General features: G+C 42.7%; 4 protein-coding genes across 4 annotated transcripts; 3 read left to right on the top strand and 1 right to left on the bottom strand.

Annotated features, from left to right (window-relative positions):
- Nucleotides 1–151: 151 nt before the first annotated feature.
- Nucleotides 152–2183, bottom strand: Bfra_002342 (putative carboxylase:pyruvate acetyl- propionyl- protein; the record flags this gene model as incomplete). Its single annotated transcript, XM_037332764.1, has 3 exons — nt 152–1390; nt 1477–2086; nt 2134–2183. 3 exons carry the CDS (start codon nt 2181–2183, stop codon nt 152–154), a joined length of 1899 nt encoding a protein of 632 aa, XP_037194892.1.
- A 296-nt stretch (nt 2184–2479) lies between these two features.
- Bfra_002341 (putative propionyl- carboxylase protein) lies at nt 2480–4316 on the top strand (the record flags this gene model as incomplete). The annotated part of the gene is made up of 3 exons (XM_037332763.1): nt 2480–3257; nt 3303–4197; nt 4247–4316. 3 exons carry the CDS (start codon nt 2480–2482, stop codon nt 4314–4316), a joined length of 1743 nt encoding a protein of 580 aa, XP_037194891.1.
- Nucleotides 4317–5147: 831 nt separating this feature from the next.
- On the top strand, nt 5148–7056 carry Bfra_002340 (putative microsomal signal peptidase subunit protein; the record flags this gene model as incomplete). The annotated part of the gene is made up of 6 exons (XM_037332762.1): nt 5148–5166; nt 5229–5331; nt 5380–5516; nt 6255–6381; nt 6436–6729; nt 6822–7056. The coding sequence occupies 6 exons, from the start codon at nt 5148–5150 to the stop codon at nt 7054–7056; spliced, it is 915 nt and encodes a 304-aa protein (XP_037194890.1).
- Nucleotides 7057–10031: 2975 nt separating this feature from the next.
- Nucleotides 10032–11582, top strand: Bfra_002339 (uncharacterized protein; the record flags this gene model as incomplete). The annotated part of the gene is made up of 3 exons (XM_037332761.1): nt 10032–10143; nt 10220–10451; nt 10547–11582. The coding sequence occupies 3 exons, from the start codon at nt 10032–10034 to the stop codon at nt 11580–11582; spliced, it is 1380 nt and encodes a 459-aa protein (XP_037194889.1).
- Between the last annotated feature and the right edge of the window lie 573 nt (nt 11583–12155).

The following is a 12155-nucleotide window of genomic DNA, read 5'->3' as shown; positions in this document are numbered from 1 at the left end:
TCCTAAGGAATATCTTGATCTCGTATGTAATGAGAGATCGCTTAGTTTAAGCTAGTCTTGAACTAAGGTTAGCATGATGATTAATCACAGATATATAATATTCGTTATATGATCTATAATTTACTCTCCCTCCCCTTTTCACTTTCCCCGTCTAGCTCACAAACCAGCACCCCCACCCCATATCCTCCCCTTCCTCTCCCTCTTCCCATTGATCTTCCTCCCCATCCCCAAAAATCCACTTCACAACCCCGTCCTTCTGACTCCTAACCTCAACTTCCATTTTCATCTGTCTGATCACACAGATAGTCTGGCCAGCCACTATCTGATCCCCTTTCTCTACGCAGACTTCGATGAGTTTTCCCGGGAAGGGTGCTGTGATGTGGTTTGGATTCTGGGAGTCACCTAGACGGTGGGCAGATTGTTGAGAGGTGGGAGTAGAGGAGGATGAGGTGAGGGAGAGTGTGTAAGGGGTCGTTTTTGTGGTGGTGGAGGAGGGAGAAGTGAATTGGATGTTGGCTTTCAGAGAGGAAGGAAAGTTGTTGGTGAGGATGCGGGTTATTCGCATGTGATATGGGATCGGCGTCGAATTCGCGGATTTTGTATCCATATTGGAGGATTCATCAGGAGTAAGTTCTATATTCCACGCATCTCTCGGACGGAACACCACACTCGATGAAGATGGTAAAGTTGGTAATGAGCTCATCGATACCGGTACTGCCGAATTCTTCAAGCCCTCGCTTATCTTCTTGGCGGATCTGAGTAACACCGGTAGGTTCATCTCCAACCATCTTGTATCGCACTCTTGCTTCTTAAATGCAACACTGTCGATCATTGCTCTTAACAAATCCAGGTTAGTTTCAATGCCAGTGATATATGTATCATCTAATGCTCGTTTAGCTTTCGCAATGATACCTTGCCAGGTAGGTGCGGTGATAATGAGCTTTGCTAGTAGACTATCGAAATCTGTGCCGATGATTGCAGGGACTGAAGGATGCAGATGAGTGTCTACCCGAATGCCGTTTCCGGAAGGGAAATGAAATAATGTGATTTTCCCGGGAGTGAGTGAGAAGTTTTGAGAGGGAGATTCGGCTGTGATGCGGAGCTGCAGGGAGTGGCTTTGAGGTGGGGTTAGTGGGGATTGAGGAAGAGATGATGGGAGGAGAGATAAGAGGGGGTGTCCTTGGGCGAGAAGAAGCTGTACTTGAACGAGATCAATACCGGATGCCAGAGATTCGGTAATGGTATGTTCGACTTGTAAACGCGGATTAATTTCCAGAAAATAGAACTCAGGCGATGATTGCCGAACCAAAAATTCGAAAGTTCCAAGCGAGTAATAATTTACCTTCCTCGCCATTCTCAATGCACTCTCAATAATCTTCTCCACTACCCCCTGTCGGGAACTGAACAAGGAGCAAACTCCACCACTTTTTGAAATCGCCTCTGGATACTACATTCCCGCTCCCAAAGATGTCTTACCCCTCCTTGGCCATCGCCAATAATTTGTACTTCCACATGTCTATATCCATCCACAGCCGCTTTCTCCGCAAAAACTTTCTTGCTTGGACTTTCTCTCAATGCTGCTTTTAACATCCCTTCTAGCTCGTCTTCTTTTGTCACGATCCTAATGCCACGACCTCCGCCTCCATCTACTGCTTTGATGATAATAGGATAGCCGACCTCTGATGCAAATTTCTGGAGTTGAATCACATCATCTGTGGGTACTTGAAGAGCTGGGAGAATAGGAACGTGACATTCCTGTGCCAGATTTCTCGCCATTAATTTATCACCTGTTCTATCTAGAATTCGGAATCCAGGTCCGATAACAACCGCATTAGCTTCTCTCCACATCCTTTCTGCAAACTCGGCAGATTCGGAGAGAAACCCATAGCCTGGATGGATAGTATCGATATTGTATTTTTGAACAATGGAAATCAGAGTTGGGATATCGAGATATGAAGATGGAGATGGAAGTTGAATCGATTGTGTTGAGTTGAGAGTGTGTGATGAGTCATTGGTGGTGTAGAGGGTGTAGGTTTCTATGCTCAGTTCACGTGCTGTGGATAAAATACGCGTTGCTATTTCTCCCCTTTCGAGGATTAGTTTGGGTGGAGATAAGAGGGGGCTGGTGGTTACCTATTTGCTATGAGAAGACGCTTGATAGGGCGGAAGGGTTGTTGTGTCATTTTCTGAATTGTATATAGAAATCTGGAAGTATGTGGAGCTGTATCCTTTCTGATAGAATTTGAAAGCAAAATGAATTGTGAGCTGATAACTATTGAAGCTTCCTCGATGTTCGAGATGTGGCCGAGCTCCAAGGTGTGGTTAAGCTTCTCCACAAAACACGGGGCGGGGGGTAAGCCGAGGTCCAAATCATGTAGATCATTAGATCTTCATCAACAAGCTCTCGAATCTTGACTTGTACTTTTATAAAGGGGTATCAAAGAATGTCATTTGAGAACCAAATATCACCTCATACATCATGACAAACGATAAGAAAGAGGAAAGCTCTTCCAAAATCGCGTCAGATCGAATATCTCAAGTAGCCGGTCATATCTCTAACACATCCAGTAAACGTCGAGGGCTGAAAACAAAAGATGATCTACCAGCCGATTATTCAGATATTCTCGGGACAATATCCTCCTTACAAAAGATAGCCCAAGCACCTGATCTCTCAAATAAAGGATACATCCGACAAAAGCAAGCCGGGAAACTCTGGGTCCGAGAACGAGTTCTTCAATTACTTGACGTAGATAGTCTTCGTGAGGTGGGTTCTATTTCTGGGACCGTGTCATGGAAGAAACTAGACCCGTCGGGAAACAAAGGAAAGAGAGAAGAGCCAATTTCTTATATACCAAGTAATAATGTACAAGGCTTTGGTTTATTGAGAGGAAGAAAAGTATTATTTACAGCGGATGATTTCAGCATTCGTGCTGGACATGCCGATGGTGCATTGACAGAAAAAACGATTTATATGGAAAAATTGGCTGTCGCGTTGAGATTACCTATTGTCAAATTGGTGGATGGCTCTTCGGGAGGAGGGTCTGTGACAACTATCAGGAAAGAGGGTTTTTCGTATATACCGCCCATGCCGTCTTTCAATCATGTGGTCGAACAGTTGAATATGGGTATTCCAAATCTAGGAGCTGTGTTGGGACCGGCTATTGGGCTTGGAGCTGCGAGAGTTGTTTCATGTCACTTTTCTGTGATGGCTGCAGATGTTGGGGCGTTGTTTAATGCTGGACCGAAAGTTGTTGCTGGTGAGTGCATTGTGTTGGCGGAAGGAAAATGCTAATCATCAACAGGTGCAACTTTTGAGGAAGGACTTACTTTCACAGATCTTGGTGGCCCAAGTATGCACTGTACCAATGGCACGATCGACAATATGGCGGGAAATGAACAAGAATGTTTTGAACAATTGAGGACGGTCTTGAGCTACTTACCAAACTCTGGTGCTTCTTTACCTCCAATTCTAAACACTGATGACCCAGCTGATCGACTTTGCGAAAGTCTAAGAACAATCATTCCACGCCGAAAAGCGAGAATGTATGATCCCAGAAAAATCATAAAGACTGTAGTCGATGCAGAAAGTTGGTTCGAAATTGGAGCACTTTGGGGAACTACTGCAATTGTTGGTCTTGCCAGACTTTCTGGTAGACCTGTTGGAATCATATCTATAAATTGTGAGATAAACGCTGGAGCACTTGATGCTGCTGGAAGTCAAAAGATCACTCGGCATCTCAAATTCTGTGATGTTTTCAATATCCCTGTACTCCAATTTGTCGATATTCCAGGGTATGCAATTGGAACCGTTGCAGAACGAGCAGCGACGATGAGGCATGGGGTAGCACTTGGGACAACATATTATTCTACAACGACTCCAGTCTTTAGTGTTGTGACGAGGAAAGTGTATGGGGTAGCTGGTGGAATCATGCTTGATTGTAGAGATCCTCGTTTCCGAGTGGCTTGGCCAAGTGGAGAATGGGGAAGTCTTCCATTAGATGGAGGTATTGAAGTTGGACATGCTGCAGAATTGAAAGCAGCAGACGCCAACGGAAAACGAGAGGAAAGATATAAAGAGTTGGAAGAAGAATATACTCGATTGATGAATCCAGTTAGAACAGCGAATGCGTTTGGAGTCGAAGAGATTATAGATCCCGCTGTTACACGACAAATAGTTTGTGAATGGTTGAAGCATGTGTGGGTACCTCTTCCTCTATAGTTTGTGATATTGACTAATGACATACAGATATGAGGAACTATTGCCCATCAGACTTTTGGATCGTGCGAATAAGAAAATACATCCAATCTTTTACTGAATTAGGACGTCGTCGCCACTGAGAGTTCATTTCTATTCCAAACTCCTCAATCACTGAACCGGCTAAATTGAAGGTGGCCACACCCCAATAGTTGATCGATTCGTAGACAATCCAGATTGACCCTCTTCATTGGTCGTGGAGAACAATTTACACCAACATCAATGATTTTGAGCACGTGCGATGACACTGCCCCTGCATCGAATGTTCTTCCTTTCTTCGCTGGCCCACACGTTCCCATTCATTTGGTGGCGCAGGCAGTACATAGGTGGCTTGCCTGTCCTGCTGGCTAGAGGAACAACGTATCTTATGAAGATCATAACCAATGGAATCTGATTCATCTCGTACAAAATCTGTGCTTGATATGTTGATGTGGCTCAGATTTGACGTTATAATGATTTGATCGACGTGACCATCTGATATTATCGCCAACGCATTGTGTATCAACCCATAGTAGATCTCACCAAGAAAATCAAGGCAAACCAGACTGCACCTTCCGAAAATTTCGCACAAATAAATTTTGAAACAGGGGAAAATATAAATTGTTATAAAAAGTAATCAATTATTTCTGTACCTGAATCCTGATATCGGTCGTTCAAGGACTACCTAGCATACGTCACTGGCACTAAGCGAGTGAGGCAATTCCAAGATCTATATCCAAGTTCCGCATTTTAAAACGTGAATATTTACCCCCTCCACCAAGACTATTTTTTCTCCACAAGAAAAGCAATCATACTTTGACATACTTTTGATAAATCATATTTTTGAAGTTATTCCCAAATTTCTGGAAAACTTTATAGAAAAAAAGAAATTCTACAAGACAAATTCGCAAATATGGGTGCTGTTTCAATGAGTGAGTTAATCTTACATGTGTTTTACCAACAACAATGAACGGCAGCTAACAATCCACCAAAGTTCTTTTGATCCTCGTCACCATCTTTATACCTCCAGTTGGTGTCTTCCTAGTATCAGGATGTGGACCTGATCTCCTCATAAACATATGTTTAACACTTCTTGGGTACACCTCTCTTTCTCTCCACCCGAAATCAAAACTAACATCCAAAAGATACATACCAGGACACATCCACGCATTTTACATCGAATATGTGTACTATGAACGACGAGAAGCAGGTAGAGAAGGAAGATTCCAAGCGGCGAGAGCTCCGGGAATTTATTCGGATAGGGTGCAAGGAGGTGGTTACGGTACGATCGTTGAACCTACGCATTAATGGGGGACATTGTCTGAGTTCAGCTTGTTTTGCAGTTCATGAGGCGAGGCCATAAATCGATTGGGAGTTCGAGACCGGAGAGGATGTAATGATGGGGTGTTTGGGGGGTTAGGATGAAGATAATATGGGGCACATAATGATGGAGATGATAGACGGTAGAAATTGTGCTATATATGGGAGAATCTGGGGAGAGACTTGGGGAGTTCACGAATAACTACTTGGGATACCAGCTTGTCTTTTGAAAGCAATATAAAAGCTGCGTTGGGTTGGCGATACCAAATTTGGATACCTGTTTCATTTTTCCCCTTTGATTGATTACAAGAGAGAATCTTGAATACAGAAAGACTCTGCGCACAAAGCCTCTCTTGATGCATCTGCAATATCGAGTACACAATACATACAATTTCCCCAATTTCTCCAATATCAAGTACACCGCCACACCGTGTTATAAGCTTCAGCCACATCTTACCCCACAATCCACTAAAATAGCTTAATCATGAAGCTTTCAGATTGAGACGTGTTAAACCCGAAAGTCCAGATTGCGACAATATCTCTATCTATCGATTCCGTCCACATTTGACGGAACATCGACCACTGCACTACTATCAGGACCCATACAACGACGGCGCATGTAGGAAAGGACTTTGACCGCATATACAATACCTTCCAATTGGACGCAGAACAATTCAAGCAAGCATGCATTCCTCAGTAGTGCGCATCCAAAATGTCTTTGGATTCTTCACCACAGTGGCATTTGTCGTCGCGGCTTTGATCGCATGTACAGATATTATTTCGCCGCGTACACCCAGTGCCAAAGTAGAAGTGAAAGATATTCAAGTGTACGTTTCCCTCCATGACTCTCTCTCCCTTCAAACACAACTAATTCTCCCCAGCGTAAAAGGACGTCCACATTACTATTCCACGAAGAAAGAAGAATACGCACACATCCGATTCTCCCTCAACGCAGACTTTTCCTCCCTCTTCAACTGGAACACTAAACAAGTCTTCGTCTATGTTTCTGCATCATGGCCTTCCAATTCTTCGGAACCTCAAGTTCTAAATAACGAAGCGGTCATTTGGGATACGATTATCACGAATCCAAGCGCGGATCATTTGCAAAATATTGGACCGGCTGCGATGAAGAAATTGATTAAGAGTAGTAAGGGAAAGAGTATTGATCCTTCGAGGTTGGTTTTCTACGTTTCTTTATCTTGATTGGAGCTTCCTCCCTTTGAAACTTATGCAATAGAAGAGATGTACTAACAATCACCACCCACAGAGGTATTCTGAAACTCAAGAATCAAAAAGCGAAATACCAAATCACACAACCGGGTGGAAAACTCGCATCAACAGAAGGAGTTGTGTTGAAGGTTCATTATAATGTGCAACCATGGGTTGGAGCCCTTACTTGGACTCCTCAAATAGAGTTTCTGAGATGGAAAAAGGTCAAGGGGGGTGTGAGTAAGGTTTTTGGATTACCCGCTTTGAAGGAGAAGAAGAAGGCTGCAGAATAGGGGACCAGGTAGAGGGGTGTTTGGTGTGATCTGGAGGGGAATGGGGTTAATGAGATAATGGTTATGGAACTATTTTTCGAGGATGGTATTTATGTATCGTTATAGATTTGGACTGGAAGAATGCGGATGCGAAATATACCATATTGGATTTCAGCAATGAACCATTATTTTCTAAACATCATTGTGCTGATTGCATTCCTATTCTTCTCCGTTGAGACATCTCCGCCATTGCTTTATTCTCAAGCGGGGAGACTACACTCCACTCTATCAAAAGCCTACAAGTGCATGCCACCATGGAGAAGTGGTATAGATCCACAACAGTTATCAGGTATCAATCCTCTTTTCTTCTTCTCCACGCCTGTTTATGAAAGGCATGAAGAGAGCGTACAAGCGATCAAATTATGCTCTGATCGCAGAAATGATCGACTGCCATGGAGAGGGCTTTGTTTTTCTTATGGGAAGGAGTTTGAGGTTCGTGCATGCAAATGAAGTTGTATGGTGCAAGTAGCAATTCAAGGGGGGGTGAGGGAGTGGTGATCATGTCTATCGAACTCTCTTTTTCCATCCTCTCCTTTCGTATCCCTGTCCATATCCCTCTCCCTAAAAGAGAAATATGAGAAAGATACCGCATGATTCCTCATCTCGATTTTACTTCTCTCCGACTCCCAAGCAGAACAAGCGAAAGTAACAAAAAATAAAGGAACGTGACTTGAATCCTGAATCATGTATAGAGGATAATAAGATATCAGCTAGAGATGAGAATCAAGGGGAGAGGCAGGAGGTGCAAGGTTTCCGAAGGCGTGAAGGTAACCGTTGATATTTTATTAACTTTATTGCTTTCTCTCGAGAAGACAGGGGCTTGAAGTGAGTAATCGCATGAATAATATATACTGGATACTATACGCTATTAGAGTATAAAAGCTTTGATTTCTTCACGCCCAGCAAGTCAAAGCTTTCTATGCGAATAGAGTTGTGGATTGATGGTCCTGGGCTGCGAATGGGCTACTAAGTTATTGGAAAGAGTTTCTACACTTTGTCATCATATCCTGAAGTCGCTTGAAGATTTGGAAGAAATTAGATAGGTCTGGGGAAGCACTAAGCGACGATGTTTTTCGTGAGTCGCAGTGATGAAGTGGAATGATGAAAAGGGTGGATGGTATAATGAGAATTCAATGACATTAAGAAAGTGAATAATGGTAAAAGTCTAGGACTATATACCTGTTTTAGATTTTGCAATTACATCCTGTGGTTTTGTCGGAAAGATCACTCTTCAGATATTGGTATACCGGGTAAGAGGAGGGGAATGTAATGCGCTAAGGGATTTTAGGAAGAAAGGACGAAGAGGGAATAGCGTCGTTTATATACTACAATAAGCTTCCGGAGGGGAGGGTGCAAGGCCATGGTGTGGTGCTCATGAAAGAAGCTCTAGTAATTCATGATCTTGTAGTGAATGAAATTCTCTAATGGTCGTGGGGGTTTCATATGGTAGAGTAGATGAATTATTCTCGGAGTGTGACATTATGTGAGCGAGGAGATCAAGATATTCATTTCTCTACTAAGGGTGACCAGGATTCAAGACCAGATGTGACTATAAAATACTTTGAAGTCTGAGGAATTTGAAGTTCGATATGTGCTGGTAAACTTCTGGAATGTCAACTAACAGGGAGTTGATCATTATGTGGTTGATCCCATTTCTAAGGCTCGATATGAATTACATCCCAAAAGATTTGGGCTATCAGAGTAGGAGCGAGTATTTTGAAGTGATGATGGAGAGCAAATTCCTGGCAAGATGATAGCAGTTAAGAAGTGACAACAATTATTATTTTGTATAAGTGGATGGCAATAATCAGATTCTCATCGTTGATACTCAACGTTCATTTACTCGCCTTACACTCTTCCCCATGCGCTTTATTTCACATGTCACTCTGTCTCATGCGCTATATTCTTTTTCACGTCAACCTTGATTCAATTTAGATTTGAATGCTCTGGAGTCCAGAGCAATGGAGGAAGGAAGGAAACTGGGCATGTATTTATGTGTATCTCCTCCATTTTCTCTCTGGCAAAGGAATGAAAAGTTGAACTTGCGGTGTCTAGATAATTTAGAAGATACAATTTTGGTGAACGGATTTGCTTGTGAGCTAATGTAAAAACCCGAATTGACGAGAGCTCGAATCTGTATCGCAATAGGACATCAACAGAACAATGGATGATGTAGGAGCGGGTAAGAGAAAAGGAGAAAATGGCATTTCAGAGTCAGAGCAAGTTTGGTAGTTGTTAATAAGGCAGATATTGAAGGCACATTGTTTTATGGTTGTTGAACCTTTTTATCAATGATGAGAATGTTAAAATGACAGCGAAATAGGCGAAGGTTCGTCGACAACATTAACGACAACGGAGCCTGAGTTTTAATAGTGAAATTATTCAGTCATCGTAATGACAAAAAGAAAGAAACGGCCATCTTCAACACATCTGACAGGTTTTGTGTAAAAATCTTACACCTCTTAGCTCATCTTAGTTTTGATCTAGGGCAAGGCAAAAATCATGAGAACGCCGGCACAAGCTAAGCGAGTAAAGTTGTGTTCTCTTGGCTAGATTGACTTTGGGTTAGGGGAGACTGATTACCGGAATGAGTATAGCGCGTCAATGATGAGCGTAATTCATGAATGATTCACACATTATGGAAGATAGCGCGAATAATTCACCAACGATTTGCACAATAGAGTTATTCATTTGCTTGTTACAAGAGTGTCGCACACGCACTAAGTGTGTGAATTACACACTATGTACATGATTAATGGCATACGTGATTCAAAATACCTATCTTCAGTAGATACAGAAGACTTCTTTCGAAGGGTATAAAGTCTCGACTTTGGCCTCCCCATTATCTTCAAACAATTCTCACATACATTCAAAGACTGAACAAAAACTCCTTCACGACTCTTCCCTTTCATTATCACATAGCATAGCTTCCCAATATGTCTTTATCTTTTGAAGGACTCAAACCCGAGGAGTTTCAAATTCTCGAGCAGGAAAAAATCATTGGCGCTTCCATAAATGGGAAGAGAAAGGTTTCCACCGGACTTTTGAGTAAGTTTTCTTGGCAACATCCTTCATTGATATCTTCCGGCTCCATTATACCAGCTACTGATATCAACATCTTTAGGTCCAGATCACAGCGATGGGAGCACTACATCTTCATTAAGTTCTGGATCCACAGCTTCAATCCGAGTCCTTCACAAAGCTGCAGCAAGTGTTGGAAGTTTCGAACTTCCGGAGAGCCTCGAGTGTCTAACACTTGTCGAGTATCTTGGATACACGAGAACCAAAGCTGCAGAGATCTTCACAAGATGGACTGCTCGTCCAGATCCAGACTCTAATCCATATTCCCTCAAGGAGTAAGTAGCAACACTTCTTGTCACTCACGCTACTAGCAGCCCTATGTTTCGCTTTTCTGAGCGTGTAGAACATTACTGACCTTGGTTCCTTCTAGTCACGCCCTTGTTGAGCTTAGCAATCTCGAGAGAGAGCCTCTCAGAGATTTTCTTGATCGACCAGCCGAGGCAATGAGACGTCTAGGGATTGCAGAGGAAATGGTGAACTGTATGACGGCTCCAGAGCATAAAGCTATGTTCAAGACCGAGACGCTTGCTGCTTGGTTGGACACTGCCATGCGCTCTAGATATGGAACCGCGATGCGATATCTGGATATCTTGAAGGCTCAAGCCATCCGAACCATCCGCTTGAAGAAGGGCAAGAAGAGAGGAAAGATTGATGGCGTTTTCCAGCCTGGTGGTTCCACTCCTGACACCGATGTCGCTTTAGCCACGAGTACTGCTTCCATGAGCTTGGAGTCCAAGTTTGCAGGTGAAATGTTCCCTCGCGAGTATGTAACGATTGTTCAAACCCCACCGCAAGCTCGCCCAGGATTCGTCACTTTGTACAAAGGAAAAAGCACAGGATTCGACTATCAGAAACCAACGACGCTCATTAAGGAAAACGGAAATCTCAACATGCAATTCATAACAACGTACGCTGGGGGGGATTTCAACGGCCAGGATTTAGCGTGGTATTGGACGAGGGAGAAGGAGACTGCGGAGCAGTACCGCGAATGGGCAGCAAAGTACGATGTCCACGGCGAAACATGGATCATGCAAATACAAGTTCCGGAAACATTTTTGCAGAGCGTCAAGATTGAGAGATTGTGGTATGGATATGACTGGAAGCAGTATCTTTGGTACTGCAAGAAGATGACTCGCAATTCCGACTTGCCGGAGAACTTGCACAAGTATGCCACCGCTGATGTCATGGAGGGACATATTTGTAAGCGCCATCCTTCCATTGTACCAAAGATTTTGAAACAAGATGTTCAGCGGAAACTCACGGAGGACGATTGTTTGGTTTTTGGCAATGGACGAAATTCGACACAGACGGTGTTCATGAACTGGGAGGTAGTCGATAGGCTTGAGCCTCTCATTAGAGGAAACATGTACATAGAAGTTCATCTCGCTTCGGTCAAACAAGCATAGATGATGAAGGGGCACGGTGTAACATAGTAGGTTGAAGCATGGGTTTTTGAAACGTAGTTTATATAAATAGCACAGTCTGAAGTTTTACTTTTCTGCAAATCGGTAGGGACATGTTGTTGTTTGGGATATACATAAGCTTTCTATATCACGTCTTTTAATCTAATTCTTAGATATATTCTCTCATTCTCATTTGAACAATCAAAATTCCCTTTCTCACTTATTCCCCCATTGTCCCATTCTTACCTGAACTTTGAAAATTCACTTTATTCCTCTTATTCTCTCCAATACACTCGGACATTCAGGATCCTTATATTCTCTACATCATCTCATCCCGATCAACATTTCAAAGTTCATACATTCTCTCATTCCTAATAACCAATTAAATTCTCTACAGCCTCTCATTCTCATCCCCATCCTCACTTAAACATTCAAAATCTCTATATTCGTTTATATTTCAATCAAACATCTAAAATCCAAACATTCTCTCATCCCATTCGTACATCCAAAGTCTCGATATTCGATCATCCTCACTTACTATTAATATTTAACATTTACCCTCATCCGAGTTCTACC

Source organism: Botrytis fragariae, assembly GCF_013461495.1.
Source record: "Botrytis fragariae strain BVB16 chromosome Unknown tig00000012, whole genome shotgun sequence".
Lineage (NCBI taxonomy): Eukaryota > Fungi > Ascomycota > Leotiomycetes > Helotiales > Sclerotiniaceae > Botrytis > Botrytis fragariae.
This window is presented reverse-complemented; position numbering and strand designations above follow the sequence as displayed.